Consider the following 22,226-nt stretch of genomic DNA (forward strand, 5'->3'; position numbering starts at 1 on the left):
ATTTGGATCACGTGATCACTTAGATGATTAGAGGGATGTCTATCTAAGTGGGAGTTCTTAAGTAATTTGATTAATTAAACTTCAATTTATAATGAAATTAGTCCTGCTAGTATTAGCATATCTATGTTGTAGATCAATAGCTCGCGTTTAGCTCCCCTGTTTTATTTTTGATATGTTCCTAGAGAAAACTAAGTTGAAAGATGTTAGTAGCAATGATGCGGATTGGATCCGTGATCTGAGGATTATCCTCATTGCTGCACAGAAGAATTATGTCCTTGATGCACCGCTAGGTGACAGACCGATTGCAGGAGCGAATGCAGACGTTTTGAACGTTTGGCAAGCTCGATATGATGACTACTTGATAGTTTAGTGCACCATGCTTTACGGCTTAGAATCGGGGCTTCAAAGACGTTTTTGAAACGCCACGGAGCATATGAGATGTTCCAAGAGATGAAATTATTATTTCAGATTCATGCCCATGTCGAAAGGTATGAGACCTTTGACAAGTATTTTGCCTACAAGATGGAGGAGAATAGCTCAGCTAATGAGCATGTGCTCAGAATGTCTGGGTACTACAATCGCTTGAATCAAGTGGGAGTTAATCTTCCAGATAAGATAGTGATTGACAAAGTTCTCTAGACACTATCATCAAGTTACTAGAACTTCGTGATGAACTATAATATGTGAGGGATGACGAAAGTAATTCCCGAGCTCTTCGCGATGCTGAAATCGACGAAGGTAGAAATCAAGAAAGAGCATCAAGTGTTGATGGTTTACAAGACGACTAGTTTCAAGAAAAGGGTAAAGGGATAGAAGGGGAACTTCAAGAAGAACGGCAAGCAAGTTGCTACTCAAGTGAAGAAGCCCAAGTCTGGACCTAAGCCTGAGACTGAGTGCTTCTACTGCAAAGGAAATGGTCACAGGAAGTGGAACTGCCCTAGATACTTGGCGGATAAGAAGGAGGGCAAAGTGAACAAAGGTATATTGGATATACATGTTATTGATGTGTACTCTACTAGTGTTTATAGCAACCCCTCGGTATTTGATACTGGTTCAGTTGCTAAGAGTAGTAACTCGAAACGGGAGTTGCAGAATGAACAAAAACTAGTTATGGGTGAAGTGACGATGTGTGTTGGAAGTAGTTCCAAGATTGATATGATCATCATCTCACACTCCCTATACTTTCGGGATTAGTGTTGAACCTAAATAAGTGTTATTTGGTGTTTGCGTTGAGCAGGAATATGATTTGATCATGTTTATTGCAATACGATTATTCATTTAAATTAGAGAATAATTGTTGTTCTGTTTACATGAATAAAACCTTCTGTGCTCATACACCCAATGAAAATAGTTTGTTGGATCTCGATCGTAGTGATACACATATTCATAATATTGAAGCCAAAAGATGCAAAGTTAATAATGATAGTGCAACTTATTTGTGGCACTGCCATTTAGGTCATATTGGTGTAATGCGCATGAAGAAACTCCATGCTGATGGGCTTTTGGAATCACTTGATTATGAATCACTTGATGCTTGCGAACCATGCCTCATGGGCAAGATGACTAAGACTCCGTTCTCCGGAACAATGGAGCGAGCCACTGATTTATTGGAAATAATACATACCGATGTATGCGGTCCAATGAGTGTTGAGGCTCACGGTGGGTATTGTTGTTTTCTGACCTTCACAGATGATTTGAGCAGATTTGTGTGTATCTACTTGATGAAACACAAGTCTGAAACACTTGAAAAGTTCAAAGATTTTCAGAGTGAAGTAGAGAATCATCGTAACAAGAAAATAAAGTTTCTATGATCTGATCGCAGAGGCAAATATTTGAGTTACGAGTTTGACTTTCAATTAAAACAATGTGGAATAGTTTCACAAACTCATGCCACCTGGAACACCACAGTGTAATGGTGTGGTGCGATCTATGATGTCTCTTACCGATCTACCACTATTATTTTGGGGTTATGCATTAGAGACAGCTACATTCACGTTAAATAGGGCACCATCTAAATCCGTGGAGATGACACCGTATGAACTGTGGTTTGGCGAGAAACCTAAGCTGTCATTTTTTTAAATTTGGGACTGCGGTGCTTATGTGAAAAGGTTTCAACATGATAAGCTCAAATCCAAATCGGAGAAGTAAATCTTCATAGGATACCCAAAAGGAAACTATTGGGTACACCTTCTATCACAGATCCAAAGGCAAGATCTTTGTTGCTAAGAATGGATCCTTTCTAGAGAAGGAGTTTCTCTCGAAAGAAGTGAGTGGGAGGAACGTAGAACTTGATGAGGTAATTGTACCTTCTCCCTAATTGGAAAATAGTTCATCACAGAAATCAGTTCCAGTGATGCCTACACCAATTAGTGAGGAATATTAATGATGATGATCATGAAACTTCAGATCAAGTTACTACCGAACCTCGTAGGTCAACCAGAATACGGTCCGCACCAGAGTGGTACGGTAATCCTGTTCTGGAGGTCATGTTACTTGACCATGACGAACCTACGAACTATGAGGAAGCGATGATGAGCCCAGATTCCGCGAAATGGCTTAAGGCCATGAAATCTGAGATGGGATCCATGTATAAGAACAAAGTATGGACTTTGGTTGACTTGCCCGTTGATCGGCAAGCAATAAAGAATAAATGGATCTTCAAGAGGAAGACGGACGCTGATAATAGTGTTACTATCTACAAAGCTCGAATTGTCGCAAAAATGTTTTCGACAAGTTCAAGGTGTTGACTATGATGAGATTTTCTCATTTGTATCATGTTAGCAATTGCCGCATTTTATGAAAATTGGCAAATGGATATCAAACCTGCATTCCTTAATGGATTTCTTAAAGAAGAGTTGTATATGATGCAACCAGAAGGTTTTCTCGATCCTAAAGGTGCTAACAAAATGTGCAAGCTCCAGCGATCCATTTATGGACTGGTGCAAGCATCTCGGAGTTGGAATATACGCTTTGATGAGTTGATCAAAGCATATAGTTTTATACAGACTTGCGGTGAAGCCTGTATTTACAAGAAAGTGAGTGGGAGCACTACAGCATTTCTGATAAGTATATGTGAATGACATTGGTAGAAACTAGGGTTCTACCCAGTCTAGGGCGTAGCCTGTAAGGGAAGGAGGGAGGAGGTTGGAGGAGATTGCGCGGCGGCCGGCGGCTGGGCGCCGTCCTTGCGGCTGGTGCGATGACGGCGGACGCAAGAGGTGGCTAGGGTTAGGTCTCCCGGCTCCCTAAGGGAAGCCGAGCAAATATTGATTGCTTCTTGCTTGATTAGATTGATACATCTCCTCTCCTTATATAGAGAGGTTTAGTTGACTCCTAAGCAAACGATCCTAATAACGATAAGATAATTGGGCTAAGCCCCTAATAACGATAAGATAACTTGGGCCATGACCCACTGGGCTAAGCCCCTACTATGCCGGTCATAACACTTCTCCCCGCCTACACAAACAGCTCATCCTCGAGCTGTAAGGTGGGGAAGCGCTTGCTGAACTCCTCGAGGTGATCAACCAGCGTCAAACACCTGCGCGTCAGCTGGGGCGGCCAGGTCGGCGGCGACGGCGTCCTCATGAATGTAGTCTGCAACCTCCAGGTAGAAGAGTCGCGGACAGACGTGGCCGGGCGTGTATGGCTCGTCGCAGTTGAAGCATAACCCTTGGCGGCGACGCTCGAGTAGCTCGGCGGAGGTGAGCCGGCGGAACGGGCGCGCCGCGGTCGCGGTGAGGGGTGCCACGGAAGCCTGAGCAGGCCGACCCTGCGCGGTAACATCCGGCCAGGGTAGCGACCTAGTGGCCTGGGACGGTGATTCCTGTTGGATGGCCACCGCGCGGCGCTCGAACGCGCGGGCGTAGTACATGGCCGTCTGGAGATCCTGGGGTCCCCGAAGCTCCACGTCCACGCGGATGTGATTCGGAAGTCCACCGACGAAGAGGTCGGCCCATTGCTGCGCCGTCACACCCGACGCGTGGCATGCCAGGGCCTGGAAACGGTCGGCGAAGTCCTGAACCGTGGAGGTGAAGGGAAGGCGGCCTAGCTCTGCCAGGCGGCTCCCGCGGATCGGTGGCCCAAAACGAAGGAGGCAGAGCTCGCGGAAGTGCTCCCAAGGGGGCATGCTGCCCTCGTCCTGCTCGAGGGCGTAGTACCATGTCTGTGCCGTGCCGCGGAGGTGGTAGGAGGCGAGCCAGGTACGCTCTGATGCGAGGGTGCGCTGCCCGCGAAAGAACTGGTCGCACTGATTGAGCCAGTTGAGGGGGTCCTCCGTGCCATCATAAGTGGCGAAGTCAATTTTGGCGAACCGCGGCGGTGTCTGGGTCGGAGCGCTGCGTCGGACTGGCTCGGAGGTGCGTAGCAGCGAGGCGGGCGGCGCCTGGTCGGAGTACCCCGGGTAGGGGCCCGCGGAGCCGGATGGCCCGCCGAACTGCAGGGACGGAGTCGGCTGTTCTGGAGCCGTGGTGTAGACCGGTGGTGGCGAAGACCCGATCGGCCAAGCTGGTAGTGGCGACGGGGAGGGTGGGAACCGGACCTGGTGTATCGGCAGGCCGGCCGGTGATGGCAGTCCGGAGCTAGGCAGAGGTGGCGTCTGGGGTTGCAGCAGCTGCTGTGGAGAGTGGGCGGGCGCGGCGGCAGCCGCGGTGGCAGTAGGTGGCCACTGCGGCCAGAGGGGAGCCGCGACTGGGGCGGTTGCAGGTGCAGCAGCAGTGGTGGCAGCCCGCTGTGGTGCCCCACCTGGAACGTCAGCAGCGGTGGCCCGCCAATTGCAGGCGCGCCCTGGGACGGCCACGGCGGCCAGAGCTGGGCCGCGGCTGGGGGCGGCTGTAGGTGCAGCAGCGACGGGGGCCCGCTGGCGTGTCCCGCCTAGAACGGCAGCAGGGGCGTCCCCGCTCGGGCCAGACGCGTCCTGGGTCGGCCAGTGCCGCACCGGATGGCTGTTGGCGGGGGACGCAGCCGGCGGGGTGGCGTGCGGGCCAGCCAGGTACATGGAGATGCCCTGGACGGCCGTCACGAGGTCCCGCAAGTTGCTGGACATCTCCTCCGGCGTGAAGACGGGGATCATCGACGGTGCGGAGGTGACTGGGGTCGGCGGCGCGGAGGTGATCGGGGCCGGCGGCGTCGGGGACCCGGCCGTGGTCATCGGGGCGATGGTGATGATGGGCAGCGGCGGCATGGGTGGGGATGATGACATGATCGAACCCGAGTCTCTGGATACCAAACTGGTAGAAACTAGGGTTCTACCCGGTCTAGGGCGTAGCCTGTAAGGGAAGGAGGGAGGAGGGAGGAGGAGATTGCGCGGCGGCCGGCGGCTGGGCGTCGTCCTTGCGGCTGGTGCGACGGCGGCGGACGCAAGAGGTGGCTAGGGTTATGTTGGGGATATTACCACTGGACGTAAACCGGCCAGGAGAGGCCGGGTTAACCCCATAAGTAGTTCATCTGTATCTGAAGTCCATGAAGACAGACGGTGATGCTTCATGAAGGCCCAGGGCCCAAAGCCGGTGTAAGGCCTATAGACATAAACCGGCATTGATATGTAAACTTGTGTTGTAAGATAGAAGTAGCAGAGACCGAGCCGGACACGATTATGAGCCAGCCTCGGGATTCTGTAAACCGACGGGCGTCAACCCATGTATATAAGGGGACGACCCGGCGGCGGTTCACGGAGAACAGACAACAACTCGAGACTCAGGCAAAGCGTATTCGCTCCCTGGTCATCGAAACCCCATCAATTCCATCACAACTAGACGTAGGCTTTTACCTTCATCGTAAGGGGCCGAACTAGTATAAAACTCTCTTGCGTCCCTTGTCCGCTTTAACCCCTTTAAGCTAACCCGTAGCGATGGCTCCACGACTAAGTCCTTTCTCTAGGACATCTGCCGTGACAAAACCATGACAGTTGGCGCCCACCGTGGGGCTATCGCGCCATGGTTTCAAGTTCTTGGAGGGCAACTTCGAAGGACTCAAGGGTTACGCTGTGGGCCGGATGACCAAGATTCGTCGCGGCAAGCTCTACATCGACGATGCAGGCTGGGGCCCCGAGGCCGGCTCAATCGAGTACGGGTACCGGGTCCCCTTTGGTGGCATACACGTTTTCATTGGCAAGATTGGCGAACCGGGCCCTGAGCCGGACATCTGCACCGACCTCGTCAAAACGGCTCAGCGTGCGAGATCTACCCGGGTCAAGCCTGTCATGAAGCGTGCCTTCATGGGAGTTATCCATGGAGGGGAATCTGAGGATAGATCAGAATCTGGTGGTGAGACCGTCGTTTATTCCAGCGACGAGTCATCGACTGGAGAGACCGAGTCGTTATATCAGTTACAAGATGGCCGGATTGGGGGTTGTTCCGATGGCGACAGTATTCCGGACCCCTTTGATCTGAACCGGGTTGCGATCTTCATGGCCGGCACGCAACCGGCGCTCCACTCTTCGACCGCAGCGGCGATGATTTCCGCCCCTTGCAGCGTGTAGCCATGGCTGGTGGGGATGGCTGGAAAGGAACTGGGAGGAGGGTTACGGCCGGCGAGCCGGAGTGAAGCCAGGGGTGGGGGTGGGCTCCGGGCGTGCTGGATGCAGGGGAGACAGCGGCTCACCGGCGGGGATCTAAGAGAAAGAAGGTTGAGTGACCAGAGGGAATAGAGGATAAGGTAAGACAGCCAAGAAATGATTGGACTGGAGGCTTCGAGAGACCCACGTGAATACTATTTGCGCGACTAGAGCGGTGCGACCGGCCGAAAGTTACCCAATCGACTGGCCACAAGCGTTTACCAAATATTTACTGCACATGGCTTGTACATTCATAATGATATCATGAGTGCTTTAGGCCATTCACAAGATATGTTTTCGGATAACGCGCCCTCTTCCACCTATAGGTAATTTCAGAGCACATGTTTAAAATTTGATGAGAGCAGAAATGTAAAGGATCAGGCTGCTGGTGCTACCGGCCGCTCCGTGGTTGATTAAACTTACCGTCTCTTTGGTCACATTCATTCAGTAAACTAAAGCGGAAAAACAATCTCCGTTGATACGTGATGCAAGCACTTCCGTCAACACACACACAGAGCCAGGAGGTCGAATCAAATCAAAAATCTATAAAAGGCGGTCCCGCCTGCGCCGCGAAGCTCACACAGGACGACCATCACTCGTGAGCAGCTAGCTAGTTCATCATGGCCAAGCCGACGGTGCCTCGGATGAAGCTGGGCTCGCAGGGGCTGGAGGTCTCCGCGCAGGGCCTCGGCTGCATGGGCATGTCCGCCAACTACGGCCCGGCGAAGCCGGACGATGACATGCTCGCGCTCCTCCGCCACGCCTTCGCCGCCGGCGTCACTCTCCTTGACACCTCCGACGCCTACGGCCCCTTCACCAACGAGCTCCTTCTCGGAAAGGCGCTCCAGGGAGGGTTGTTGGCGACCGGTGGGGCGGGAGTGCAGGTGGCCACCAAGTTCGGGGTCAAGTTCACCGAGGCGCCGCCGGGGTGGGAGTTCTGCGGCTCGCCGGCGTACGTCCGGCAGGCGTGCGAGGCCAGCCTGCGGCGCCTTGGAGTCGACTGCATCGATCTCTACTACCAGCACCGCATCGACACCCGTCTGCCCATCGAGATCACGATCAGCCTTGTTCCTGAGTCCAGTTCAGATGTCCTCGATCATCACAGCAAAGGAAAGTTCAGTTACTCGCGGTATCTTCTACTTTCACAGCTGACCGGCTTTGTTGTGCCATTAGATGGGCGAGCTGAAGAAGCTGGTGGGGGAGGGCAAGATAAAGTACGTCGGCTTGTCGGAGGCCTCCGCTTCCACCATAAGAAGAGCCCACGCCGTCCATCCCATCACCGCCGTGCAGCTCGAGTGGTCTCTCTGGACCAGAGACTCTGAAGAGGAGATCATCCCTACCTGCAGGTCCAAACCATTTCATTTCAATTAAGACATACTGCACACTTATATTGTTGTCTTCTTACCCTGCAATTTTTGACACATACCTTCATTCTACAGGGAGCTTGGCATCGGCATAGTGGCATACAGTCCCCTTGGCAGGGGATTCTTCGGTTCAGGAGCAAAGTCCGCAGATAATTTCTCAGAACGCGATATCCGCAAGGTAACGCATTCTCATCTTGAATGCACAGTTCGAATTTCATCATCACACGGTATACAAAATTTGGTTTCAACCCATTTTTTACGAAACGGAGGCAAAAGATTTGCGTCATCTAATAAGAGGAGAATAGAGTTTGATAGTTTGCAAGTGACCTATTTCAACCCATTTCATTTGTGCAGAATCTGCCTCGTTTCCAGGCCGAGAACCTGGAGCACAACCAGCGGATCTTCGAGAGGGTGAACGAGATGGCGACGAGGAAAGGATGCACGCCGTCGCAGCTCGCTCTGGCCTGGGTTCACCACCAGGGACCAGACGTGTGCCCGATCCCGGGGACTACCAAGATGGACAACTTCGACAGCAACCTCGCGGCGCTCGCACTCAGGCTTACGCCGGAGGAGATGGCTGAGCTAGAATCTTACGCTGCCGCAGACGCTGTCAAAGGGTTCAGGACCTACAATGCAGCTAACACGTGGATGAGCTCGGATACTCCTCCGCTCGAGTCGTTCAAGGGAGAGTGACCGACTAATTGTGTCACCTCACTTGTATGGTTGGATTCCCCTTTAACATTTGTGTACGAGTAGTTCAGTGTGGGGAGTAGTAGCCCTGCTTCTGTTCTTGTGTGCGCCACCGTCTACACTTTTCTTGGAGTCTTCTTTCCTTGTGATGCTTTTATACCTTTCTCCACCGTATGTTGAAATTTAATAAAGCTCCAAAATCGTACCATATGCGTTTATAAAACCCTGTTGGGTGTGATGCTTTTCTCCATTTTCCCCTCTTGTAGTGGATATGGTGTTTTCCCTTCTTCTAGTTCCCTCACGGCCTCACCGATCCCTGCCATTTACTCTTCACTAATATACGTATACCAAAATGAATAAAATTTTATGTGTGCTAGACGTATGCACACAAAGTCGCAAAATACCGTTGAAACCAAAAGTATATATGTTTCTGACCATGTCCTCCGCTGCCCGCTGGTCTGGTATTTCTTACTGGCATTTGATATTGTATCCGCATTCTTTGATCACATAAACTCGTATCTTGTACTCCCTCCGTTGCAAAATAGATGACTCAACTTTGTACTAACTTTATGAGTACCTGTTTTAGCAGACTCCTAAGAAAGTTACTGAAAGAACAAGTAATGGTTGTGATATAGCATCACTAGGTGCTTGCAAAGGAGAAAACTAGAAGGTAGAAAGCATCCAATGGTTAGGTCTCAGAACGTTGTCGTTGATCGCATCTCATGCGTCCAAACGAGGTATTTACAGGAAAGACGGCAAAATGTACCTTCGGGGTATCTAGAAATTTTGAGTATTTCCACATTCAAGAATCACATATCGTTGCGATATTCAGTTGATATTCTTATGTTCTGTTTAGTGTTTACATACCAGAACGTAAACATGATCTTTATTTCATCATGGTGGTTCATTTACAAGACAATCATCATATTGCAATCTTACCTGTGATAGCTCCACATGTGTGGCTGTGCATAATGGAAAATAAAATTAGCATCATGTGATAGTGTGATGGTTGCAACCAATGGTGTCCTGTGTTTTTTTGTTGCGAAAGTCCTGTGTATATGTTGAACTATTTGAAATCAGCTTACCTTTATGATGTACTCCCTCCGTCCCATAATATAAGAGTGTTTTTGACACTAGTATAACCCATCAAATTAGTCACTGTATTCCATTGATTTGTAAGTGTGATGCATTCCATGCTTGCTTTGCTGTTTGGTATTGGCAGATTATTGGATGTTAGCAAAGATGCTATGTTGCCTGTAATACTAGGTTTACAACCTAATGTGCCATGCTTATAGCACTCCTTAATTTGTTTAAACAGCACAGCCTAACCTCCTACTCCGTTCCTAAATACTCCCTCCGTAAACTAATATAAGATCGTTTAGATTACTATTTTAGTGATCTAAACACTCTTATATTAGTTTACAGAGGGAGTATAAGTCTTTTTAGAGATTTCAATATAGACTACATACTATGTCTATATACATCCGTATGTAGTCCGTATTGAAATCTCTAAAAAAGACTTATATTTAGGAACAGAGGAGTATATGTTGTTTCGCAAGGGGAGACTATATGTTGTTACCAGGCACCACCAGCAATCTAAGGCAATGGGGCAAACATATCCATCTAGTTCATTCGTGAAGGCAGATATCCATCTAGGTTGCCAAGGGAAGGTGAGGAACGAAAACTGAAATGCGAACAATCTGAAAATTGCAACTCAGCAGGTAGCACAAACCGCATTCCCGTGCAATTAACCAGCATGGCAATGCAGTAATTCACTACTAAATACTACTACAACTCTATAGACAGCGGGGCTGCAGACCCACACCCATTGCAGTAGCAACTAGCAAGGAAGACCAAAGCATCGTCAAACAACTGTATGGCACACAATGACAATGCAATGTACTCCCTCTGTATGTCAGCATACCCAAGCTCAAGGCTAGATCTTGTAGCTCAAAACAGTGTCCCAGATCATCTGCACCGCAGACTCCAGCATCCCCTTCAGAGTGTCCACCTCTTCATTCCCATCCTGGTAAATGATTAAGGAGACAGAGTCATTGTGCTGTTCAATCCACAGTCGGTTAGAAAACACAACAGCAATAATTCTAATTCCAAGTACTCGTATGTTGGTAGGAGAACAGAATATTAGGTGTGCACATGACATGATAATTCCAATTGAGAGTACCCAAATGTCAGCACTAAAACAGGATATTAAGTGTGCGCATCACATGCATATGAAATACACACAATAGGGTTGTTGTTTGGACATTAGGTCAAGCAAAACCACTATAAAATGCAGGTAAGTCACACATGCAACGGGAAATACCCTTGGGTTCATGGGTGTATATACACCCTATATGAGATTATTTTTTTAATAATTGCAAAAAAAAAATCAAAAAAGTTTAGAAGTTTGTTTGGAATAAACTTGACTTTCTTTTGCACTAGTATATAAATTTCCGCGAACAAAAACCCAGCATTGACTTCAGGGCAAAAAAAATTTATCTGCTATTATAGGTCACTATTCACTAATTTTGCCGAAATTTTTGTTTTTTCTGAAAAGAAGTCAACGGGGTTTTTTCTTTTCATGGAATTTTTCTTAAAAGTATAATGGAAGGTCAACTTTAATTCAAAAATATTTTCAGAATTTTTTGACTTCTTATTTAATTACTAATATGTTTATCCATATAGGGTGTATATACACCCGTAGACCAAAAGTTACCCTCCCACATGCAACCAAATAATTTGGTCAGGAAAATCACAAATAAAAAAAATGATATTATCTTATGAAAACGCGTCAAAAAATATATTATCTTATGAATTGATTTATCGTGTAGTACCTGCAGTCTCTCAGATATGCCAGTTAGTTTGAAGGTAACTTCATTGGAAATCTCTCCAGTGGAGCTCCGGTGGTCAAACCGGTCAGCACACCTGAGCTTCAACCTTAAGGTTTTATTCCTGAAAGCACTATAGCTTGTATGCCACACCCCAACTATGCTGAACCACTCACCAATCGACTCAAACCCAAGTGGCCATTTAAGTCCCCCTTTGGCATCAGGATCAACAATAGCTGAAGACACTAAGCTCTTTATGGCATTTTCCACTTCAGGCTGCAAGTGATATCAGATGAGTCTGCAGAAGATAAGATCGTAACAGAAAGGCTCAAGTTGATCTGCAAGTGATATCAGATGAGTCTGCAGAAGATAAGATCGTAACAGAAAGGCTCAAGGTATCTAATATGAACTCACGTCTATGTTCTTCAGGATCCTTTTTGTACGCAACATCAGCCTTAAATCAAAATCTTTGGACAGGCAGGATATGTCTTCCACCAGCTGCCGTATCTGGTTCAATTCAACCTGCACAAGAAGTAACAGTGGAGACTAATGAGAAAGAAAACCATTGTTAGCTGGCGGCTTGTAATGAATAGTATATCTGAGCAATTTAGCACAAGCCACAGTATGCGGGTCACGTATTATAACCTAACCAACTGGCCCTATACATGGTATAAATGAAATTTTGCACATCTCCTCACCTATCTAAGGGAAAATGCTATGCCCAACAATATCAGCAGTAGAATGAAAAGAAACAAGGCAAAAAAGAATAATAAATCGCATCGACTATAGCCTACATCTGCCAGTGAAACAATCTCGATTCAACTCATTTCAAGCAAACATAGTTGCTTTTCCATAACAATGCTGTCACACTGAGTTTTATTGCTGCAGTTTTGAGTTAAAAAACATACTGAGTTCAGAGCTAATTGTCCAAGTTATAGACCACAAACAAGAGACACGGCTGCTTTAGAGAAAGAAGGAAACACCGCCACTTGAGTGGCAATCAGAAGACCACATACAGTGAATGATATTGTGTATACAAACTGATCATATTTACGCATTCCTTCATCTGAATTGCCCAAAAATTCCTTTGAACAAAGACAAGCATGATAATTGATGGCTAAAATTTAGCAGCATACATCGTCTCAATGAATACCAACTTATAGATTACTTATCTCGACAGTCTTGGGGTTCTTAATTGTCAAGCATAAAAGAATAAAAGTATGCACAATCCCAATATTTCATACTGTGTTAGCGCTAAACGCTAACTGTCACGCTGAGTTCTGAAAACCAAAAGAAAGGACAGAAATGTATACTATACACACCTTGTGGATCACAAGCTTCCCATCCTCTTGCACAGTGCATTTGCAAGACATCGTCGTGTCACTTCGCTGCTTGTCAAACACCTGTCAGGTATTTACAGGCCCCAAAGTCAATTCACACTCATCTGAAAAATAACCAGCTATAACTCTCAAACTGTTAGGACGTCCAAACCTTAACATGGTAGTGCTTTTTTGATGAATCGAACTTCAGATCCGTCAGCTTCCCGATATACATCCCAATCTCATCCACACACTTGCCGGGCAAATTCGTATAGAAAGATTTACGGACCTGGCTCCTCGATCCTTCTGCCCCTGCTTTTGCTGCGTCGCGGACAGAGTCCACGGAGACGGGTCCGCCGCTAGGTCCGCTACACAACATCACCCAGAGAAAGCAGCTCTTTGCGCATTAATCACAATGTGATGTGACACGAAGCACAGGCTCAAGAAGTAGAATGGTGGGACGGACAAATGTAGGAGAAGACTCACGGTTGGAACAGGACCTTGCCCACCCTTGCCACGAGGCTCAGCTTCAGCTCCTCGTCTTCCGTGGGCGCATCGTGCGCCGTCGCCGTCGCCCTCGCCCTCTCCGCCGCGGTTAGGAGGTCCGGCAAGAACCTCTCGACGATGGCCGCGACCGCGACCTCCGTGGAGTCGGAGGAGTTTTGGGGGGAGGAGAGGGCGAGGACGAGGGGCTTGGCGCCGGTCTCGCGCTCGATGGGATCGCAGGGGAAGGGAACGAGGCGGAAAGATTCGGCGTCGTCTGGGCCGGGGGGGAAGGGCGGGAGCGGGGACCAGCGGGAGACGCAGCCCGCGGCGTGGATGATCTTGTTGTTGGACGGGCGGAGGTGGTGACGCCCGCGACCGCGAGGGGAGGAGATGGAGAGGGACTGGAGGGAGGAGATGGGCGGGAAAGGGGTTGGGGCGGGCTCGGAGCTGCTGGAGTGGCGCCGGTGGGGCGGGAGGTAGGCCATGGCGGATGCCCGATTGGCCGGCGGCGAGGAGGTCAGGTTTTGGGGAGGGGAGAAGGGGAAAGAGGGAAGTTGGCGGTGGACTGGGCTGGAAACTGACTGTCGTCCAACTCCCTTCATCATTTTTATCCATTTTTTCCGACAAATATTTTCAGATGATAGAAGTATTTAGAGTTAATTACATAAAACCACAACTTCAGAATAACTTATAACACTTTACCACAACTTATAACATTTTACCACAACGTCTGAGTTTTTTAACACAAAACCACAACTTCGCGGCAACTTATAACATTTTACCACAGCTTTTGAGTTTTTTAACACAAAACCATAATTGTTGGACTAATTCTCAATATTGAGTCCAAATCTATCGGTCAACTTCTTTTAACAACCAATCTGAATGATTGGGCCCACATGTCAGTCTCTAGGCGACAAGTTCCCTCCTATGTGGTGCTGACTGAATTTGTGTAACATAGCAGTGTGCATACAACATCGTCGTCTCCTTGACGACACGTTCACCTGCAGCTTCTACACCATCTACCCCAAAAAAGAAAACAAATCCACTGTCTTCACCTTCTTTGTCTGGCGCACTCCGCCCAACCATGTTGTCGTCTGGACAGCCGCAGCTAGCACATGCACTATATCGCGTTGTGCATAGACAAGGCTCCTGCCTTGTACTCCACGGTCGTGGAGACGCGCTCGTCCTCCCCAGGGCCTCTCTGTCTAGTTATCGCGCCCCGCCCGACCATGCCATAGTCCGAACGGGCACTGCCAGCACATCCGTGCTGCCACATTGTGCACAATCAGGGCTGCCACCTGATGCTTCTTCACAACCACTGCAATGTGCTCGTCCTCACTGATTATGACGTCGAGATCATTTGGAACTCCATCGTCAACGACAGTGACATGCGGGCGCGGCTTTGCGGCACTAGGAACCACGCCATCGAGGATGCTCGGAGTGATCGTCATGTGGCAGAATTTGACAAACCCAACAACGCTCAGCTCCCTGCTCAATGCATCGGTGAAGTTCATAGCGCCGGTACGGGATGGCAAGAGGAGGAAATGGTAGGCCACATAGGAGATGCGCACATGCCACCTTTTTCCTGCTTAGGTCCTAACATGTGGGCCCAATCAATCAAATTGTCTACTACAAGAAGTTGACTGATAGTTGTGGGCTCAATGTTGGGAATTAGTTCAGAAGTTGTGGTTTTGTGTTACAAAAACTTGAGTTTTTGTAACACAAAACCACAACTTCTGAACTAATTCCCAACATTCCTAACTGGCGCTATGCATGCAGTATTGGCCAAGCCTGCATGCATAGCGCCAGTTGCAGTACTGAAGAGAACTAGTACTACTACACTAGATAAGGTTCTGTTACTACTAGTAACTGCTTAACAGCTGATACATAGCACAAGTGCAGGAAGCTAGACTACCTGAGAAGCTACTCTACTTCTTTGCAAAGTAGGAAAACAGCGACGCTTGCCCATCCTTCGGGCCCTTCTCCTTTTTCCTCGCAGGGATGACCGGCGATCTCCCGCTCTTCTCCATCTCCATCTCCGCCTCGACTCCAGCATCCTCTATCTTCCTCTTGATGCTGAAAGGATCTCGCTCCTCGACTGGATCGTCTGGCAGCATCCCGTCTTCTTTCTTAATACCTTCATCAGCTTTATAGAAAACTTGTGGATCCAAAGTAACAGGTTCATCCTTAACTACTGTACTTGTTTGATGGATTTTCTCTGTTTTGTTTGATGGATTTTCTCCTGAATCATCATCGCTCTCCTCTTTCGCCGTCTTGAAAGCTTGTGTTTCTGCAAACTCTCCTGATGCCTTCTCTGACTTCACTGGCCCGGCTGCTTTCTTGGTGAAGAAATTTGAAATTGGCTTTTCACTGGGTCCTATTTTCACCTGCAATTTGGCAAGCAGCAGAAGGAAAAAAATCATTGCGCATCTTGTTGATATGCAGAAAACACACAATAGGGTAGTTGCAGAATTATCATCAGTATAAATTGGGTGGTACAACTGTGTGTACCCAGTAGTACACTGGAGGAATCTTACTACTACTGTACTTAAGTAGCATTAAGTAGTTCAAAAACCAGTTAATAGTGCTGAAGATAAACACCTAAACAGTGATATATCTTCAGATCACATACAACCAAAGAGCAAAAAGAAGAACATTTATCAAGCATCTCATTTCGGCACGCAAGAAACCCATGGGTCCTTCATTATGTACACCAGGGTAATTGCATGTTTAATGGATAATCAGTGTACAAAGCAGTGGAAATCCGCATTTGTATGCTAGGTCAATGAGGACCAAGTATCCATCTGTTAGCTAGAGGGGCGACTTTGCCCCCAGCCCGCCTGTGTTCAAGGCTTGGCCTCTCTGCTGCTCAGGGTAATTCTCCTCTTAAAGAAAAGTAGTGTGTTACTGCAAGCGGGAGCTACGTTCACCGGGCTGCCCTTTTTGCCCTTTTTAGTTACCCTGCCAACATTAGGCAAGGGCAGCAATACAATGAACAAAACACAAAGTGTACCACCTGTCACAGTTTAATCCCAAACAATAGTAATGCCCAATGTATCAGACATCAACAAAAACCAATAACAACATACTAAGCATAGTTTCCTACCCCTCCATCCCAAAATGTAAGACCATGTTTGACACTATTCAGTGTCAAAAATGATCTTACATTTTGGGATGGAGGGAGTACCTCTTTGATGCAGTCAGGACCCTGAAATGATGTTTTGCCCATTGCAGTTGTCACTGGATACCAAACCTGCAGAAGGGATCGATTAAATAACGTTAGAGTCATAGTGTCATACTATCAGAAATTCAGAGTGATGATCATTTTGGTCCCACGAGTTTGGCTAAGGGACCACATTGGTCATTTTAAGTTTCAAAAGGCGCAAATAAGTCCCTAAGGATGTCCTTTGAGTGACGGACAGTAAGATTACAGGACGAAGATATAAGATACAAGATGCAAGCTGCCTGTAAACATGGCCAAAGAGGACAACATGTCCATCACGGCTATGCCATCTGGTCCAGCAGAATTCTCTCGAAATCTGCCACCACCTCACCCGTTCCCCATCCATCGTTGTAAACTAACAACAACAATACTCTAGGCAAGACATCATCTATGCTCAACAGCTCAAGCAACATATATCGACATGCTGCTGTTGCAGGATGCTTAAATGAAAATACGAGATCAAGAACAACAGTATAGCACTAAAAACTAAGCCAAAGAACAGAGCCATGTCTAATTTGAGAGGATGGATGAATAGGGGGAAAATGTCAATTCTTTGAGCTGGGAGCGAATGTTGCTGACCCAGCCCACCGACATAGTGGGGCATGCTACCTGACGGGACACTTTTACCTAAGATGCAAACCTGACAGACTTGTTTCGCCTGTTTGAAGGCCGAGACCATTAACCTTATACGATTCATACTCCCTCCGTTCCAAAATACCACGAGACTTACTTTGGAACGGACAGAGTAATACTGAATAACCATAAATGTGCTACTAGCTTTTTGAAAATGAGAGGGCTTGGAAATGTGTCTCCTGCCGGGTTATAGTAGAAAACAAAATGTAACATCATTAAACTAGAATTTAATCGAACTCAATGTTGTTTAATCAAAAAAGGTGATTTAGAAAGATGGCCATGTATGTACTGTAACATGATTCACATCATGGACTTACTAAATCAGTTCCTTCATAGGGTACAGTTATTTCTTCCAGCTTCACGGAGCTATTGTTCAACCAAGCATTAACAGAGTCTTCATCGCCCAAGATTACCGGCATTCTATCTGTCAGCACATGTTAAAGTTTCAAATAGTGCATCTCACAGAAACACCATTTTCAAATAAGTTTCCTATATCTATTACCAAAATGAGGCATTATCCATTCACCCCTGTTAAATTGCACACCAGCAGAAATCCTTACTAAACTATGGTTCCATCATAGATGATATATTGGTACTTCATTGAGAACCAACTATCTATCTCCCTTGGTCCTAAACAAGACTTTGCAAAAGGAACATGAAGAAAGCCACTCCATGCACTAACCACCAGTGGATTCCCGAACTATCCATTCAGTAGTTCCATTAATCATGAAGTCATTCTAGAGTAGGGCTATATAAAATTTAAGGAATGTAAAATAATAGGTCTAGTCAATTATCCAATGAACTTTGAAGCAGTTTCAGAGCAGCTAAAGAGTAGGCGATAGTACATGAATGAACAATCTGAGAACCTGGGGCAAAGACCAAAGAGTAAGCAACTAACCATGAAGCCATTTCAAAGAAGTTGAAACATGGGTAGTCAAAATAGTAAATGTATGGAGGGTCTCTCCTGTGAAAAAATAGCAGGTAATATTAGTATTGCAGTAAATAAATTATCCTTTAAGAATTAGAGTAATAACAGCCTTTACATTTTTATAATTCAATTCTGACAAATTGGCACAATTATACATCGTGAACAACAGAAAGCAAAATGAGATACATAAAAAGGAAAAGGCAGACCACAAGAAATCATAAAAGAAACATAATTACAAAGTAATGTACTACAAAACATCAATAGTGTTTGTCAAAAAAAAACATCAATAGTGTGACAACTTAGCCAATGCTATATATTTGCTAATGTCTTACTTTTAAAATAAAGATATTATAATATGTAGTGTTCTACCAATGTCCAGCCATCCAGGTAATAGCTTATCCACCCTTCCCATGCAACGATTGCACATTTGATGCATTAATTTAAAAAAACAGTGATTATTCATGAGGGTAGTAATTCAAGTTCGGTATAAAATATACAGTTTGAAATTTTCATTATCGAATTTCTTCCTACTAATAATGTCTACACCGTGAGGCACATTAAGATAACAAGAAAAAATTCAATGTAGTCACAAATTCTTCCTGTCTCTAAACCGATTATGATCTACATATCTGTGGCTACAACTGCTGGTATGGATATATTAAAAAAAAACTTAATTATGAGCCCAAATGTCTGAATTAATTGGCTGGATAATTTTGATCTACTTTAACTAGTTTGTGCTTGATCAGAAACACCTGAAGAAACAATCTCTCCTAACAAGCAAAGCAATTATTCTTATCTCTATCTTCCAACTGACACCACCAAACCGGTGAACAGCCGTATGGATGCTACAGTAGTCACTAAACATTTGGCTAGAATAAATTACAAAAGGTGTTAGCAGAAAAAGTTCCGCTGCAGCAACTCCCAAGGATTGAATCACAGGAACAAAACGGAGGGAGACAGCTTTGAACCTCACCATCTGGAAATAACAACCATGATACTAAAAACTAGTAATATCAAGTCCAGCTGCTGTTATGTATATATAACTGAACTATGTAGAGAGTGTGATCACCAAAACGCGAAAACTCAAACTTTCAGTTCCATAACACCAATGGCATTCAAGATACAAAATACAACGGAATGTGTAAAAACTAAGTATCCCAACCTTCTGAATTTGTCCAAGTGTCAAAGAGGGCAGCAAACACAAGAGGCCTCTCATCTCGGAAATGAATGTAATATGGTTGCTTTCTGGATCCATCCTTTTTCCACTCATAGAACCTACAAAACACTAATGCATTATTAATACAAGAATTTAGTCACAAACTATTTTTACAAAATGAAAAGTTTGTTATCATTCAAGGGCTTACATCGATTAAAACACGCCCACATATAAATGAACTAACAACCAAATGCTCTATGCTATAAACACAAACAACCATAAAGGCGGACCATATTAGATTTATAGAATATGGAAGTGTGACATGTGGCAATCAGATATCATGCTAGTTGCAGCCCCTAGGTTGTACTCGCCTCAACTCCGAACAGAGCAGGTCAAAGTTAAGCCTGGTACTTCTGGTAAATCAACAGCAATCCACGTAAAATAACTTATGATGTTGGCCGTCATGCGCTCATGTGTCTTCAGAGTGGGAGTAACACTAGTACATTTAGCTCAGCTGTATTTATTTTGAGGCCTATAAACATGTACTGAGCACTTTGCTTTTACCAGCTAATAGTTTTTTCAGGTGAATTAGAACCTATTATTTGAATTTTGAAATTTTGGTAGACATATTTGATAGTTTCAATGTGTGTAATTGATATTCTGGTTTCCATTTTCCAGTGTTTTTTTCTTTTTCAGTGAGCTTCTACGTTTCAGTTGTTAATCTAAATTGTTGCAAAGCCCCCCAACGTGCTTAGCCAAGTTGCACTTTTGTGTGAATAGATTATTGGTGGTTTTGCGATTGGTGAAAGGCTTTAGTAGTAGGCACATGCATCGAGTAGAGGGAAGCTTGTTATCTCCACTTATATGCCATAAAGACCTGGACCACCTGGGATTCGGAATGAAAGCTGTATCAATTCAGAAGTATATGTGAACTTGGGATTTCTAATTCAAAGAGGAAATCTGTTTAAATTACTCATGATCTTGATCGAACAAGAATAACCAATTGCGATATCTATACATATAATCTTACTTTACTTCCCTGCGCCTGACTGGTGGCTCGTCCATAAGCACCATTGCAGCAGCAGCGCTAAACTAAAAGAGAGTGGAGGGGAGGTAGGGAGGAAGGGGGGGATACAAGGTGAAATGGACAAAAAAGGACTTCAGAGTAATAACTGACAGGGCTCAATTTCACATCAAGGATTCAAGGTACAAAGCATTCTTCTACAACCTTAAACCTATACCATGCAATTTGCAATGTATCAATGACTTTGGGCAGGGAGCATCTGGGGTCATGCTTAGGATCAACAGAGATATAACATATCCATAAATAGCAGATGCAAATAGTAATAGTCAACCATATGTTCATACCCTTCTACTGCAACAAGACATCTATTCTTCGGGATAAGTCGCCTAAACGAAGCCTTTTCCTTTACAGATTCTGACCTGGCATTGAACTGCAAAACAAAAGCAATCAGCTAATGTAATGCAAAACCAACCGAACATTGAATGAGCATAGAGACATAAAAAGAAACTAAGCTCCAAGGCAGGCATGGTCCAATATACTACATGCCATGCTAAGGGCAGGTGCATATAGTCGGATAAGTGGTAGTACAAAGCATGCCACTGGCTTTTTCATTGTATTAACAGCCCATTGGCCCAAATCAACCGCATTCTTGTCAAAACGTGGCTAATAGCAACTTAACCACCGCACTGCACTGCCAGTGAAGTCCAATCTACAGTGCCCCATCTACAGAAACTTGTGGAAAGTCAGTGCATATCGAACCATCCTGAAATGGTCGGGCTTGTCGGTCTTGCTTGAGAAGCTGGGGACGAGCCCCCACTTCATGCACTGGATAACCGGCCCTTGCTCCTCCGCACCTCCTTCGCCGCCCGCCGCCCGCGCTCGCAGGGTCCCCACCGGCAGGTACGCCCCCGGTGTCACGTTGTACGACGGCCGGAACCTGCGCGCCGCAACCGAGAATCGAATAGCTGAAGAAACGAGAAGCTTCCTAATGGCATATGTGACCACGTAAGGTCGAGATTCTCCTCTTACCGGTCCATCTGGAGCGTCCGTACGGCGGGGGCGTCTCCTCCTCCGTCGCCGCCGCCGCCGCCGGCGGAGGTGGTGGTCGGGAAGCCAAAGGCCCTGGCTGCCTGGGCCGCGCTGAGGGTACACCTGGCCCTGCCGCACATCTCGGATTACTCTCGCAGGCCGCCGGCCGCCAAGCGCCGCTGTTTGCTGCCTGGGGTGTGGGATTTGGGGCTTTGGGGGTCCGAGTCGGCGGCGACGAGGCCAGAATTGGGGCGCGGGAAGGGGAAATGACTAGTTTATTTGGTACGGCCGTGGAACGGTGCGTCTGCGTCAGGTTTGGAAAACAGAGTTGGACACTTGGGCTCCGTTTGGCCGCAAAGTTTTTTTAAAATTTTCTCACAATACCGCGGTTTCTGAAAAAAGACATGGTTTTGAATACTTTAATGCGTTTGGCTTCAGAAAAATTGAAGTTTTGTAAACCACGGTATCCCAGAAACTATGGTATTTTTGTTGTATCTGGAAAAGAGGTCCCGACCTCTTTTTTCTAAACAGAAGGAAGAGTAATCATCAGGACGATTGCAGTTGATGTTGCCCTCTACGTCGAGATAAGATATCCAGCTGCGATCCCATCCTATTTTCGTTCTTTTTGTTATATGGTAAATGACATATATTATTATATCTCCTGTTTATAGCCGATTCAGGCTATTTCTCCATCGAGTCCTTGGCTGTCAATTTATTTCTGGCGAGTAGTGCACTGATTAGATCGATTGATCCTTTTGGAGAAAACCACTCGTTAGCAGCAGGCTATATATGCTAGCTAGCCGATTCAGTGTAAACAACGGCACAAAAGAATACATGCACGTATAGACATATAATGGCAACACGCTCCTAGGATTTGTATTCCCTTTTGAATAACTCGGTCAAAACTTTGATAAATCAGCACTAGCCAAACACATGTAAAACTGAGAAAAACAATAGTTTTAGAAAACTGTAGTATTCTTTGCCCACCCATGGGAA

The 22,226-nt window shown here is 46.2% G+C and overlaps 2 protein-coding genes and 1 pseudogene across 4 annotated transcripts; 1 reads left to right on the forward strand and 2 right to left on the reverse strand.

The window, feature by feature from the left end:
- Window positions 1–7,142: 7,142 nt before the first annotated feature.
- LOC123141290 (probable aldo-keto reductase 2) lies at window positions 7,143–8,827 on the forward strand (annotated as a pseudogene). Its single transcript, XR_006470218.1, has 4 exons — window positions 7,143–7,645; window positions 7,704–7,896; window positions 7,990–8,092; window positions 8,269–8,827. The product of XR_006470218.1 is annotated as a probable aldo-keto reductase 2 (transcript).
- A 1,462-nt stretch (window positions 8,828–10,289) lies between these two features.
- On the reverse strand, window positions 10,290–13,805 carry LOC123143966 (uncharacterized). Of its 2 annotated transcripts, XM_044562962.1 has the most exons (7): window positions 13,238–13,805; window positions 12,924–13,119; window positions 12,755–12,835; window positions 11,847–11,954; window positions 11,609–11,708; window positions 11,439–11,529; window positions 10,290–10,630 (listed from the first exon to the last, which is right to left on the reverse strand). In XM_044562962.1, exons 1-6 carry the CDS (start codon window positions 13,720–13,722, stop codon window positions 11,462–11,464), a joined length of 1,038 nt encoding a protein of 345 aa, XP_044418897.1. In that variant the 5' UTR covers window positions 13,723–13,805; the 3' UTR covers window positions 10,290–10,630; window positions 11,439–11,461. The 2 variants fall into 2 exon arrangements, with proteins under 2 accessions (XP_044418897.1, XP_044418896.1); XM_044562961.1 differs by having other exon boundaries at window positions 11,439–11,708.
- Window positions 13,806–15,074: 1,269 nt separating this feature from the next.
- On the reverse strand, window positions 15,075–21,511 carry LOC123143967 (abasic site processing protein HMCES). Its single transcript, XM_044562964.1, has 8 exons — window positions 21,231–21,511; window positions 20,961–21,138; window positions 20,546–20,631; window positions 19,184–19,296; window positions 17,992–18,057; window positions 17,411–17,517; window positions 16,425–16,490; window positions 15,075–15,624 (listed from the first exon to the last, which is right to left on the reverse strand). Exons 1-8 carry the CDS (start codon window positions 21,368–21,370, stop codon window positions 15,166–15,168), a joined length of 1,215 nt encoding a protein of 404 aa, XP_044418899.1. The 5' UTR covers window positions 21,371–21,511; the 3' UTR covers window positions 15,075–15,165.
- Window positions 21,512–22,226: the final 715 nt, after the last annotated feature.

The sequence above is a fragment of the Triticum aestivum genome, chromosome 6D (genome assembly GCF_018294505.1).
Source record: "Triticum aestivum cultivar Chinese Spring chromosome 6D, IWGSC CS RefSeq v2.1, whole genome shotgun sequence".
Lineage (NCBI taxonomy): Eukaryota > Viridiplantae > Streptophyta > Magnoliopsida > Poales > Poaceae > Triticum > Triticum aestivum.